Source organism: Camelus dromedarius, chromosome 3 (assembly GCF_036321535.1).
Source record: "Camelus dromedarius isolate mCamDro1 chromosome 3, mCamDro1.pat, whole genome shotgun sequence".
Taxonomy (NCBI): domain Eukaryota; kingdom Metazoa; phylum Chordata; class Mammalia; order Artiodactyla; family Camelidae; genus Camelus; species Camelus dromedarius.
The window spans coordinates 76,349,971-76,364,945 of record NC_087438.1 but is presented as its reverse complement, the minus strand read 5'-3'; the positions used below and the strand labels follow the sequence as shown (position 1 = coordinate 76,364,945).

The 14,975-nt window shown below is 32.9% G+C and overlaps 1 protein-coding gene across 2 annotated transcripts in view; it reads right to left on the bottom strand.

The window, feature by feature from the left end:
* Nucleotides 1–14,975, bottom strand: part of CAMK4 (calcium/calmodulin dependent protein kinase IV) — a 196,627-nt gene that overhangs the window by 94,915 nt on the left and 86,737 nt on the right. For both annotated transcript variants that reach the window (XM_010987523.3, XM_031448795.2), the window contains exon 2: nt 4,771–4,849. In XM_010987523.3, the coding sequence (XP_010985825.1) occupies nt 4,771–4,849 (79 nt within the window). The remainder of the gene's footprint in view (nt 1–4,770; nt 4,850–14,975) is intronic.

The window sequence follows — 14,975 nt, the reverse complement described above, 5'->3', positions numbered from 1 at the left end:
AAATGCTTTCTGAATGGCCAGAGAAATGTTAAGCTATGTTGAACAGGATTTCAATGTTGAAGTATATTTTAACCCAAAATTTTTGTTATGAGAATTTTTATATATACTGAAATTTTGAAATAGCAGCATGGACACTAGTATACTGTCCCAAATTTAATAATTACTGATTTTTGCCATATTCTGTCTCTCTCTCTTCCCATATGCACCCCCCACACTTTGTTGTGAACTATTTGAAAGTAAGTTGCAGACATTATGACCTCAGTTAATATGCATTTAAATGTATTCTAATTCTAGAAAATGTAGTGATTTATATATAAAGTACATGGCATTCTATCCATATACAAAATACATGGTAGTTAAAAATATTTTTCAGAAGACTTACACATTTCTCCAATGAGGACATACAAATGGCCAACAGGTACATGAAAAATGCTCAATATTGCTAATTATCAGAGAAATGCAAATCAAAACTTCAATGAGGTATCACCTCACATAGGTCAGAATGGCCATCATTAAAAGGTCCTCGAATAAATGCTAGAGAGGGTGTGGAGAAAAGGGAACACTCCTACACTGTTGGAGGGAATATAATTTGGTGCAGCCATTACGGAAAACAGTATGGAGATTCTTTAAAAAAATGAAAAGGGACTTATCCCATGATCTAGTAATCCCATTCCTGTGTATCTATCCAGAGGAAATTCTAACTTGAGAAGATCCATGCACCTCAAAATTCATAGCAGCGCTATTTAGAATAGCCAAGACATGGAAGCAATCTAAATGTCCATTAGCAGATAACTGGAAAAAGAAGTTGTGGTATACATATATACAATGGAATACTACTTAGTCATAGAAAAGAATAAAATAATGCCATCTGCAGAAACATAGATGGACCTGGAGATTGTCATACTAAGTAAGCCAGAAAGAGAAAGAAAAATACCATATGATATCATTTATACGTGGAATCTAAAAAAAGGACACAAATGAACTTATTTACAAAACAGAAACAGACTCATGGACACAGAAAACAAACTTATGGTTACCAGGGGGGAAAGGGGGTTGGGAGGGATAAATTGGGAGTTTAGCCTTTGTAGATATTAACTACCGTATATAAAATAGATACACAACAAGGCCCTACTGTATAGCACAGGGAACTAAATTCAATACCTTTAATAGCCTACAATAAAAAAGAATATGAAAAGGAATATATATATATATGTATAACTGAATCACTATGCTGTACACCAGAAATTGACACAACAATGTAAACTGACTATACTTCAATAAAAAAATTTTTAAATTTTATTATAATTACATGTTAATTTCCCACAAGCATATTTTATTAGTCAAAATACCCAACGGTCTGAACATGACAGTTTACTTTATGTTTATTAACAGTATTAACTTTGTCCTGTACCTGACAACCAATGGAATATGATTTTCTCCCAAAGAGCTGATGATTTATTCTGCCTTCCTATGGATAAATTAGAGTCTTTGTCTATCACCTAGACATATGAATGCTTAATGAATTATCAATGATAGTCAGGGTGTTTCATAGGGGGAATACATCCCTTATTGCCAATGTAAACTAAATATTTCCTAAAATATTAAGCTTTGAGAAAGAAACATAAAATTGCTACAAAGTAAAATTCATATAAACTGTCCTGAAAAGGCATTTAATCATACCCTGGGAAAGAGGATTATTGTTATCAAATAATTAACTTGTTGAAGAGATAGGAAATCTTTCTTGGACTTAAAAACATTTATATGTGAATTTAATAACCTATAAACTGGATGGGTTTTCTTCTGTTTATTACTTTCTTGAATGTGATAAAAGTTTTATTCAACTTTAGACAGATTATTAAATGGAATACTCTGAAACTCACCTTAGAGGTCTTCTCTTATAGATAGTATTATGGGTGGAATTGTGTCTCCCTCAAAAAGATATGTTGCAGTCCTAACTCCCACTACTTCAAAATGTGACCTTATTTAGCAATTGGCTGTTGTAGATACAAGTAGTTAATTTAAGATAAGGTCATACTGGAGTAGGGTGGGCCCCTAATCCAACAGGACTGATGTCCTTATAAGAAAAGGGAAATCTGAACACAGACATGCACAGAGGGAAGATGATATGAAGACATGCAGGCAGACAACTGTCATGTGACAACAAAGGCAGAGATTAAAGTGATGCATCTACAAGTCAAGGAATCCCAAGCTTTGCTGACAGTCACCAGAAGCTAGGAGAGAAGTATGGAACAAACTCTCCCTCAGTGCCCTGAGAAGGAATCAACCCTGTTACCCTCTTGACTTCAGACTTCTAGCCTTCAAAACTGTAAGGTAGTAAATTGTCATTGTTTTAAGATACCCAGATTGTGGCAGTTTATTACACCACCCCTAGGAAATTCTCACAGGTCTTTGATATATGATAGAGAGATAGAGAGATAGATAGACAGACAGACAGACAGACAGAAAGACTATCTTTCAGACCTCTTAAGTTTAGGTCTAGTCATAAAATGAGGACCTGAGGAACTACCCCATGAAGTAGTATAATGGCCCTCAAATTGTTAGTTGAACCACATAAAACTGTCACTTTTTGCAGGTCAAGAATGTTTTAATAGCCACAATTTTATGTGGCTCAATCTAATTAAAAGATTACATAAATCATTTAAGTTTTCTCAAACCCCCCTTTCTCCTCAAGAGCAAATCTTTAACTGAATTTGCTAGAAAAATACTGGTCTTCCCTGAATCACTTTTCCTCCATAAGTAGATTCTTAGGCTTCATTCACTTCATTTGGATAAGGAAGTTCTGTTTTCATGACCTATATGGAATTAAACACTGGAGGCAATTGCTCTTTGAAGTTTTGCCTGCTACTCCTCTCATTTACACATCTCTGGACATGGTTGATTCTAAGAGACAATGCTGGGAATCCTATCTAATTCATGTTCAAAGCTGAGGTTTCTCCAGGGGATTTTCTCTCATTCCATTTGGTACAACAGTTACTGTTTGACAATATCTGCCTTACAGCATAGTTCTGCAGCTCCATCTGACACTTGGTTCCTGTCCACAGTTTCTTCCTGCCTGTCTTCTGAGTAAGATGTTTCCGCAACAGAGGTGGAGAAGAGAAGGCAGGAAGGGCAAATCAGAGTTTTACTTTTCCAATAAATAAGTCACAAATCCACTGAATGTCTTCACTTATCTCTTATTCCAATTCATCCAAAGATTTTTGACATAAACCAGTATTCTCTAAACCAGCCCTTTGTCCTTTGGGATTCTGAGCATTCACAAGACATTTCTGAATACTTATTTAGACGTTTATACAGTTAGTGCCTTTCAAAGTTTCCTCAACTATGAAAATAAAATAACCACTCACAAATTTTACTGAGAATAGTTTTTAACCAGTAAGAAAGGATACAGCCAAGTCCAAAAATATCTCTTCCATGACTACTGCTAAAGCATGTCAATATATTTTCATATAAAGTAAATATTTAACAGGAAATTTCATTTAATAAATTTTTAATAATCCTTACTTCTGTATTTTATGACAATAAAAATTGATTTAAGAGAAAATTCCAAACCTTACCAATCAAAAGATTTCTCTACATTCTGGAATAACTTAAATCATTGCCTACACCAAATAGGAAATCCAGAATAAAGAATTTATTAGGAGCAAATGCCATTTAAATTATTACCTTCTTCAATTAAACTGTTCCTGTTACTTGAATGGATTTAAATTCTAACAGATTATTTCAAAATGTCATTCTACTCCTACTTGACTGAAAACCTTGTGTCATTATTATCTTCCTCACTATATCAGCATCTAAAATTTCCCTGTGCCAGACAATACATAAAATGCTGGGAATATTAAGGTGCCTTTAGAAAAACAAAATCCCTTGGCCTCAAAGAGGTATTATTTGACTTCTAAAGTTATGATACTTCTCTCCTCAGCATACGTTACAGCTGGTTTTTCACAAGTATATATATTTCACATATTTGTTCATATAAAATTTGAGAAAGAAAGAATGTGCTGTAAAAGAATATGTTGTCTTTTTATGGTTTGACAAGGGGAAGCTACCTAAGGACAGGAAGTGTAAGTAAGGCGTTACAACGACAAATACTCTCTTGGGCAAAGGGAGTATTAAAATGCCAGTATTATATGCTGGCATTTGAATTCTGAACTCTTACTTGCTGCATTTCTTACTTATGAGAGGAGCCTAATAGTAACTTTTGCCCCCTTAGCTGAAGTAATCCAAAACCAAAATCTTTTCTTCTTGTTCAAATACAAACTTCTTAGATGAACTGATTCAGTCCCAGATACATGAGCATGTATCCGGTTGTAATACTGAAGCAAACCTAACATTTGAAAATCGAGTTAGAAGCTGATGACTTCTTTAACAAATGCATCTATCTGTGTATCATTCAGGTATTTTTAAATAGCAAGCTTTTCTAGTGTATTAAAACTGTAACTGAGGTCATATATATGTATCTACATATATGTCTGAAAACATGGCTGGTATACAAAGCAGCTCTAAATAAATCTTTCCTTGCCATATTTCTCCTCCCCACAACCACATCTAATTTGAGACCCAGTTGTTTTAGAAGAATCGCATAGTTTCCATTAGAAAACAGTCCATTTGGCTGCACTTTCATAATCATGATTCAAATGAGTTAACTGCACATAGCAGCTCTCTGGCCCTTTTGTTCTCTGAATCAGGGCTCCTGGTTTCTCCAGGTCACAGATCCCTTAGAGATGCTATTATATAATGAAATAAACTTACTGTTTTCTTTAACACTTTGAGAGCATAAGGCTTCTGGGTCCCCTTCTGTTTGCATCTGTACACAATGGATGTAGCACCCCTTGAGGGGGAAAAAGACAAAAAGAAAATGTTATGCTCTGGACAAGAAATCAAGGGGAAAGCTTGAAAATAAGTATCTCTTGCAGTTACCCTCATAACTGACAAGTGTTTAAAAGTTCTACTATAGGGTTGACCCAAACGTTGAGAGGATTTTTTTCTTACAACTAAAGACAGTTTACTCAGAAAAATTCTAGGTTTTCCAGTCTGTTCTTTTCCTCCTGGTCCATTCCTATACAAGTAACATGCCCAAGGCTGTTGCATTCAGTCATGTCCGGAATAAAACAGTTTCTCAGGTAAATAGAGCTTTTGGCGACAACTACCCAATTTCAGAGTCCCTGAGCTTTTCTTAAAAAGCTTTTCTGTGTGTCTGGAGTAAAATTAGCCTATGGCTTTAGGAAGAGGGTTTAAGTTCAGCACAGGCTGTAAGGGTCATGATAGAATCTACTACTTGACAAGGGGGCTAGGGACCTTTGAGAATTTACACCTCTTCATCTGATGCACTGGCATTCTCCCAGAGCCAATGTTATCCCCATAGAGATACTGGTTCCTTCATCTTGGTGAATACTGCTACCACTTACTTATACACACCCTAATAAAAATGATTATGTGAAATGTCCAGGATAAAATACTATAGAAATGCGGAGAAAAAGTATATTTATCCCTCTATAAAAAAAAAATACTTGCAGAAGTACAGAAAGTTTTTTAACCTGTAACGGAGAATGGTAAGAAGAGACTCAATAACTGTCTTTATATATGTGATGTATGTGTGAGCTGACTAAAAAGAGAAATTAGAAAGCAGGACAGTGTGGTCCTGATGCTCCCTCTCCAGTCATGAGAGCAAGAGAATGAGACAGAGACAAAAAGAGACCAAGCAGGCTTAAGTACAACCTTACAAAGAGAACTTCAGATAAGTCTTAAAATAAGATCAGTTGAAGTAAATCTTTCAGACTTTGAAGATTAGGCCAAAGGACCTCTTAACGATATATTTAGTCCAATGGTTCTGAAATTCTAAGTGAGAACAAAAGAATTATAAAAATCAAACCAATTCCTAGCTACCCACGCATAAGGAATTTTTGACAGAGCCAGGAAGAGTCAGAAACTGGTGCTGTAAATACTAAAACATAAGAAAAATTTCAACACAGTTTTTGAAACTCTGGTAAGATATATACACAAAGAAACAAAGAGCCATAATGGAATAAACAGAGGTAAATATAAATTTCTACCTTCTTTATTTTTAATTGCTCTAAATGATACTTATCTAAAGCAAAGATATTAACAATTCATTGTATATATGTAAAAGTAAAATGTATGACAACAACAGCACAAAAATAAGGGGAAGAAATTGAGAAAATACTGTTAAGCCCTTACACTACATGTTAAGTAGTATGATATTATTTAATGGTAAATTGCAGTTAATTAATGATGTATACTGTGTAGCCTATGACAATGAATAAAATAATTTTTAAAAGAAAAAAATCAGTAATGAAGCTAAATGGAATAATCAAAAATGAAATGCAAGGGGAAAACAAAATAAGAGATTAAAAAATAAAACAGCTAACAATATGATAGATTTTAATCCAGTCATATTAAAGTCACATTAAATGTAAACCCTAGAAACATATCAATTAAAAATAAAGATTAGATTGAAAAATCAAGACCAAACTATCTACTGTGTACAATAAACCCATTTTAAATATAAAGGTAAATAGGTTAAAAGTAAAATGATAGAAAACAGATACTATGCAAACACTAGTCAAAAGAAAGCAGGAATAGCTATATTAATATCATGTCACCAAATTCAGCATAAGGATAAAGATGGACATTATTTAATTATTAAGGGATCAATTCCCTCAAAAAACATAAGAAATGTAAATATGTATGTATCTAATAACAGCACTTCAAAATACACGAAGCAAAAACTGACAGAACTGAAAGGAGAAATAGACAAATCCACAAATACAGTTGAAGACATCAACACATCCTCTCAGCAATTAATAGAGAAGGTAGACCAATTATCACCAAAGATACAGAGGACATAACATTATCAACTAAATTAACCTAAAAGACATTTAGAGAACCCTACACAAAACAGCAAAATATACCTTCTTTTTAAAGTTGGAAGATTCATATACTTGACTTCCAATCTTTGTATAAAGCTACAGTATTTAAAAGAGTGGTATTGAAAAAAGAAAAAAACATGTAGACAAATGGAATGAAAAAAAAGAACCCAGAAATTGTCCTACACACATATTGGTAATTGATTTATGGCAAAGGTAAATAAGCAATTTGGTGGAGAAAGGCCAGTCCCTCCAACTATAAACAGTGCTGGAACAACTGGATACACATATGCAAAAAACAAAAACAAAAAGCCCTTACTCAAACTCACGCTCTACCAAACAATTATTCAAAATGGATCACAGATTGAAATGCAAAATACAGAATACTAAAACTTAAAAAAAAGAAGAAAATTTTGTAACATTGATTTCTTACATACACAATCAAAAGCACAATAATTCAAAGAACAGATAAATAAACTGGATATCATTTGAATTAAGAACATCTGCTTTTTGAAAGCCACAGACAAGGAGAAAATGTTTATAATCACATATCTAATAAAGGACTTGTATCTGGATTAGAAAGAAACTCAAAGCCCAATAAAAAGAAAGTAATGCATTTTAAAGATGGTCCAAAGATTTGAACATATACTTCACCAAAGAAAATATATGGATAGCAAAAAGCACAAAGAAAGATGCCGAATACCATTAGTCATTAAGGACACGTAAATTAAAACCATAATGAGATACAACTGCACAGTCATTGGAATGCCTCAAAAAAGAGAGAAAGACAATACTATGGCTGGCAAGGATGCGGAACAACTGAAACTCATACACTGCGGGAGGGAATGCAAAATGATACAGCCACTCTGGAAAACAGCTTGGCAGCTTATTATAAAATTAAGAATACCATATGATTAAAAGTTCACTCACAAACTTGAACATGAGTCTTTATAGCAGTTTTATTAGTGATCAGGAAACACTGCTGACAACTCCAATATGCCTGAACTGAGAAATGAGTAGAATACTACCCAGAAATAAAGAGGACTGAATGAGGGTATATACAACAACTTGGACGATTCTCTAATATAATATCCTAAGTGAAAGAAGTCTGGTTCAAAAGGATATATATTATATGACTCCATTTATATAATATTCTTGCAAAGGGAAGACCATTGGAACAGAAAATCAGTGGTTTAGAGACTGAGGAGGGACTGACTACAAGTGAGTATGGGAGAATTTTCTAGCACAGTAAAACTATTCTATATCTTGATTGTGTTAGTTTTTACACAACCATATACATCTGTCAAAATAGGCAGAACTGTACAATAAAATACATGAAATTTATAATTAAAAATTATAATTATATAATTATACCTTAATAAAAATACAGTAAAAACCTTTCCAAGAAAACCATATTGTTCAAAAGATTAAGAAATCACATTACCAAAATATAGCCTATAACAGTCAACTTATTCTACTTTCATTTAATGATAACTGGAGAAATTAAAAAAAAAAAAAGAAACAGAAAATGAGAGAAGAACTTTAAGGGAAAGTGATTTGCAAACACTGAAGAAAACTAAAAATCTTGTATTAATTTTATACCAATTGAAAAATTAATATTATTTGAAAATTCATGTAACAAAGTATATTAAATAGCATTCTTTAATTTCCTTATCACATTAACTTAACCTATCAATAATTTCAATATATAAATCCTTATCATAACAAAAGCTTTCAAAGAGATTTTAACAAAATACATTCTTGTCTGATCAACTTCAGAACACAAGTATGCTAGAAATAACTTATTTTTTTTAATTTTTAATTTTTGTATATGAGGAATACATTAAGAAAGTCAAATTTATTTTGCTAAGTAATAGACTTGATAAAATTAATAGAGTTTTTAATTTTTTCCAGCTATACTGAGATATAACTGACATACAACATTGTATAAGTTTAAGGTGTACAATGAAATGATTTGATATAAATATATATTGCAAAATGTATACCATAATATGATTAGCTAACATATCCATCATCTCACATAGTTATAATCTTAGGAACAACTTTTTAAAGGATGGAAAGATTAAATTAAAAGAACAGAACAGCCCAAATAAACTTATATGAAAATAATATTTCAGTAATTTATATTCTTGCTGAAGTTAAACAATTATTTTAATTCATTTAATGTGTGTAAATATAATTTTAGAAAGAAACCATACTTACTGTATTTTTATATAAAGATAAAAAGTATTTTCCATATAAGCAGAAAAATTTTAAAACATAGAGAACATTTTGTATCCATATTTCAAAACAGATTTCATAAAGAGAGAATCACTATAAAATTTCCTGAGACACAAAGGAAGCAAGGAGACTACATTAGAGGATTTTATATTCATGGAGCTATTCACTTGGAAGAAAAAGCTTCACTACTCATTTCTATTCATTTATAATATATTCTTTATCATAAAGGCCAATGAATATAGAAATTAGTTAGAATTTTTTCTGCTATAATTTTGATGAGAAAGAAAATCAATACCTTTTTCGAGTCTAGGCCTGACTTCTTTTACATTTTCTTTAAGAAATTTTTGAAAAAAATCATTTTTTAGGTCTAAATTTGTCTATATGGTTGATAACTTTTAAAAAAAGTTAAAACCAAAAGTTAAAAATGTTGACTACCATGTTTCATTGCAGAGAAAGAGAAAGTAGCCAAACCTATAATGTGTTTGTAAAATCACTTATAGCACCTGTACATGATACCCATAATATTATGTATATGTTATTATACATACATATACTATATAGATAGGTAGATATAATACACTCACAACTTTGCCCCTGTAAAGCTGTCAAGAAACACCTGATGTTAGTATCTGGTACTGTGCACCAAACTTATGGATATGAGGGAAAAGCTCTAGATACATTATTTATTTGCCTGAAGACAGCTCAAGCAGTGTTACCACATTTAGTACTATTTATCACAGAAAAGGGGGCTTTTTATCCTGTAGTTCATCTTTACATGTTCCTCATGCCCAATTCTTAAGGAACAACTATCAAAAATGTTTTTCATCTCTTTTAAAACATAGCTTTTCTTTTCTTCATAATCTCACCTTTTTACTCTTCCCTTTTCTCTCCTTTCTTCTTTTAAAGAAAGCTAGATTGATTTAGTTTAGTTTTTCCCTTCAAAAGAAATCTAAGCACATTGACATAACTGTTCACACACCAACTGAGAGAGATATCCAAATGCATTCAAAGGGCCAGGTAAAGATCAAATCTGATCCAAAATGGAAACAGGAAGTCTGAAATCTAGATTCACATCAATGTTTTAGGGAATTAGGATGACTGCACAATGTTAAGAGAATTCAGAATCACTAGCATTCTCCCATTACGAGAGGTTATAAGTCAGAGACTGGTTTTCTAGGGGAGGATCTAGTGGAACATTTGAGATTGCTTAGATTGAAGCAACAGAGCTGGGCTTCCCTTGGTACCAAACCTAAAACTTGCTCTTTGGAAATGCAAGAGGACTTCAGATATGGGATCTTGTAAAATCACAGAAGTCTGAAAGGAAGGACTGATGACTACTCAGATGTTTGGCCCCAGCTGTATCTCTATAATGATATGCTTCACAGCCATGCAAAACTGTCTTTATTAAGGATATTAGGCCTCATAGGTCATGGAAGATTTCAACTTTTTTTTTTTTTTTTAATGAGAGGAGTCTTGAAATGGAACCAAGGAATCTTATCTTTTTCTGATGTTGAAGGTGCTTGGTTAAAGAATATAGTAAAGTCAAAATATTAATCATTTTTAAACTTTTCAATGCATTTATTTCTTGTTTTTGCATTTGATTTTAAAATTTTTTATCTGAAGATGTGTATGTGCTTACAGGAAAGATTTCCCTAATGCTTACTGTGAAAGGTTTGAAAGCAAAGCTGGGATTTATAAGAACTGTCAACCAGGTGTTGAAAACATGTGTGCAACTCTATATAGCATCGTATTTCTTCCACATGATTGACTTGCTATTACTTAACAAGCTTATTCTTTTCATTGATTTTTTCAGATTAGATGAATTATTAAAGAAGACTGGTTATAACCTCAAAATTGATTTTTCTTGGGGGTGAAAGTAGAGTCATATTCAGGAATAGGAGCCTGAAAAGTCAAAAATCTCAAGTGTTTGATGTCAGCATACATTCCAGTAACAGATTTTTATTGTTTCATTTTCCATCCTGTCAGCTGCTACTAAAGAGTTTTAAGATGTTCTCTGGTTACCAAAGATTTTTTTTTTTTAAAGATCTAAACCTTAAACCAACAAAGAACAGAAGAAAAAAAAATGCTGAAATGATTTAATTACTGATTTGGCATTTTCAAGCTACATCTTGAAGAATGGCTAACCTTTAGAATTTAGAAAGTTGTTATTAGAAATGGAGGTTTTCCAAGTCAGTTAAATTTTACAGTCCTCAAGTAAATCTCAAAAATATCATGTTGAGGAATGATATTGAACCCCAGATCTTAAGAAGTGCTCAAGGTCCAGAGTTTTAATAAACTTGGGTTCAGAGTCTGTCCATAACTGCACTCTCCCTTCTCTGGTTCACTTACTTGCTGAATCTTGCAGGGGGCAAGAGCAAGCACTGCATTTCAGTATCAGGGTCATCTCTCAAGGACTTAAACTGACTCTTGTACCTGTCTCCCTGACAGATTCTCATTTGTTATTTCACCCTGATGTCAGTTTAGTCTATATCCACTGTATTTTATGTCTAATTCCTGACCTTTACTCCCTTCCCCAAGACCTACACCGTCAAGGGCTTAACTCTTTAATTTTGATCACCAACTCAAATCATGAACCGTCATATTCTCTACTTAGTGTGTCTCCAGTTTTCTCACAACCACGCTCATTTGGTTAACAATTTCTTTTAGGAGTTGTCTGATAACACCTAGCTGTGATTTTGCTCCTAGTGTCTGAATCTCTGCAAGGACTGGCTGAAATATAATTCCTTCTTGTTTCAAAATTTAACTAAACCCCTGTCCTAAGATAAATTAAGAGCTTAATAAGCTTTGGAATCCAAATGTTGAATTTTTGCTACCACAAAATAAACAAAAAACAGCTTCAAATTAACAATTTGCCTTAAGTATTTGTTCTCAATCACAAAGTGATGACAGTAAAAACTGATGATATAAGAGGTCTTAATATTCTTGTCAGTTCTTCCCTTTGTTTGCTTCAAAATATTTAATACCTCCTATGTTAGCCATTAGTATCAATTATTCAAGCTTTCTGTGGAGACTCTGATTATTCTTCTTTTCTCTTTGAACAGGTATGTGCACATGCATGCAGTGCACACAAAGAACTGAATTTCCAATCACAATACATTATGAGGACAGCTATGACTGTTCTTTTTTCACATTTGTCCTCTGTTGCCAGTCCTATCCCCTTCTATTCCATACCCTCTACTATAATATATCTAATATCTATCCATCTAATCCAACTTCCACACCTTCACTTAAGCTTATTAATATCAAATGCAATATATGCTATTGTTTTTACATGCTATTTATCATATTTTCTGGCTTTACTGAGATATAATTGACATACTACATTGTGTAAGTTTAAGGTGTATAACATGTTGATTTGATACAAGAATATATTGTGAAATGATTATCACAGCTCTGTTAGTTAACACTTCCATCATCTGAGATGATCTCACATAATTATCATTTCTTTTCTGTGGTGAGAACATTCAAGATTCACTCTCCTAGCAACTTTGATGTATATAAGGTAGCACAGTTAACTAGAGTCACAACACTGTAAATTAGATTCCCAGAATGTATTCATCTTGCAACTGGAAGTTTGTACCCTTTGACTAACATCTTCCCACAATCCTCATCTCCCAGCCTCTGGCAACCACCATTCTACTCTCTATTTCTGTAAGTTTGGCTTTTTTATATGCACATATAAGTCATATCACATAGTATTTGTCTTCCTTTGTCTGACATTTCACTTAGCATAATGACCTCAAGGTCCATTCATGATGTCACAATGGCAGGATGTCCTTTCACATTGCTGAATAATATATACATATATAATATATTATAAAGAAGATGTGATATGTCCGCTGAATAGATACTTGGGTTGTTTTCATACCTTGGCTATTGTGAATAATGCTGCAATAAACATGGGAGCGCAGATATCTCTTTGAGTTCCTGGTTTTGTTTCCTTTGGGTATATACCCAGAAGTGGGATTGCAGGATTATATAGCTCTGTCTTTAATTATTTGTGGGATCTCCATACTGTTTTCTATGGAGGCTACACCAATTTACAACTCAAGCAACATAAGGATTCCCTTTTCTCCATATTCTCACCAACTCTTACCTCTTGTTTTCTTGATGATAGTCATTTCAACAGGTGTGGGGTGATACCTCATTGTGGCTTTGATTTGCATTTTCCAGATGATTACTGGTGTTGAGCATCATGTCATATACCTGGCTATCTGGATGTCTCCTTTGGAAAAATGTTTATTCAGCTCCTCTGCCCATTTTTCAATCAGGTTTTTTTTTTTTTTGCCTTTTAATTGCAATATTTAGTTCATTTACATTTAATATTAGAGATATGGTTGGGTTTAAGTCTTCCATATTGCTATTTGCTTTTTATTTGTTTCATTTATTCTTTGTTTCTTTTTCTATACTTTACTGCTATCCTTTGAATTGAGTATTTTAGTATTTTCAGTATTCTATCTTATCACTTCTCTTGGACTTTACAGTACACCTCATTGTTTGTTAGTGGTTGTTCTCAGGATTACAATGTATATCTTTAACACAGTCTGCTCATAGCTAATACCATAAAATCTAAGAACCTCAAAACAGTAATTCCATTAACCACTTTCCCTCCCTTCTCTATTCTTTGGCTATTGTTTTCACATATTTTACTTCTGCAATGATTTTATTTTGTTTCAAACGACTGGTTGTTTTAAAATATATTAGGGGAAGAGTGAAAAAGTCTTTCATATGACTAACATCCTTGTTTCCAATAGTCTTCATTCTTTCCTATACATCTGAATTTCTGTCTGGTATTATTTTCCTCCATCCCAAAGAACTCCCTTTAGTAATGCCTGCAGTTCATGTGCACTGACAATAGATTTGTTCAGTGCTCATTTATTTTAAAATGTCTTTATTTTACTCTCATTTTTGAGAGATATTTTTCCTAGATATAGAATTCTGGAGTGACAGGGCTTTTCCCTAGAACTTAAAAGGTGTTATTCCACTATCTTCTGACCTCCATTTTTTTCTGATGAGGTATTAGCCATAATTCATATAATTGTTCCCTGTATATTTCATATATTCTTTGGTTGCTTTAAAGATTTTTCCCTTTATCTTTGGTTTTTGGCTTTAGACTATATGCCTAGGTTTGGTTTCTTTTCACTTATTATGCTTGCTGCTCAATAAGCTTCTTGAACCTGCAGTGTCCCTTACCACATTTGGAAAATGTTGCCTATTATTTCTTTAAACATTTTTTCCTGCCCAATTCTTTCTTTCCCCTCCCTCTGGGAAACATATTATGTATATAGTAGCCTTGTTAATATTTTCACACAAGTTACTGGGACTCTGTTCCTTTTTTTTTCCAATTGTTTTTCTTTATATTTCAAATTGGATAATTTCTACTGATGGTCTTCAAATTGGCTGACCTTTTCTTCTGTAGCCTCTATTCCACTTTTAAGGCTATGAAATTTTAATTTCATATAATTCATTTATCAGTTCTAAAATTTCCATTAGGCTCTATTTTATAGTTTGCATTTCTGTGTTGAGATACCCCATATGTTTACTCATTATGCCCACATTTTGTTTCATGGTCCTGATTGTATGTATTACAATTGTTTTATACTCCTCTGCTTATTCCAACATCTGGGTCATTTCCAAGTCTGTTTTATTGACTACTTTTCCTCCCTTGATTATGGGTCTAATTTCCTGCTTTTCTGAATGTCAAGCTTTTGTTTGATTGTGTAGTAGACATTTTAAAATGATATACACCAGAGATAATATAATGGATTATATTATCTTCTTCTAAAGAGAGTTGACTTTTTTTTAGTG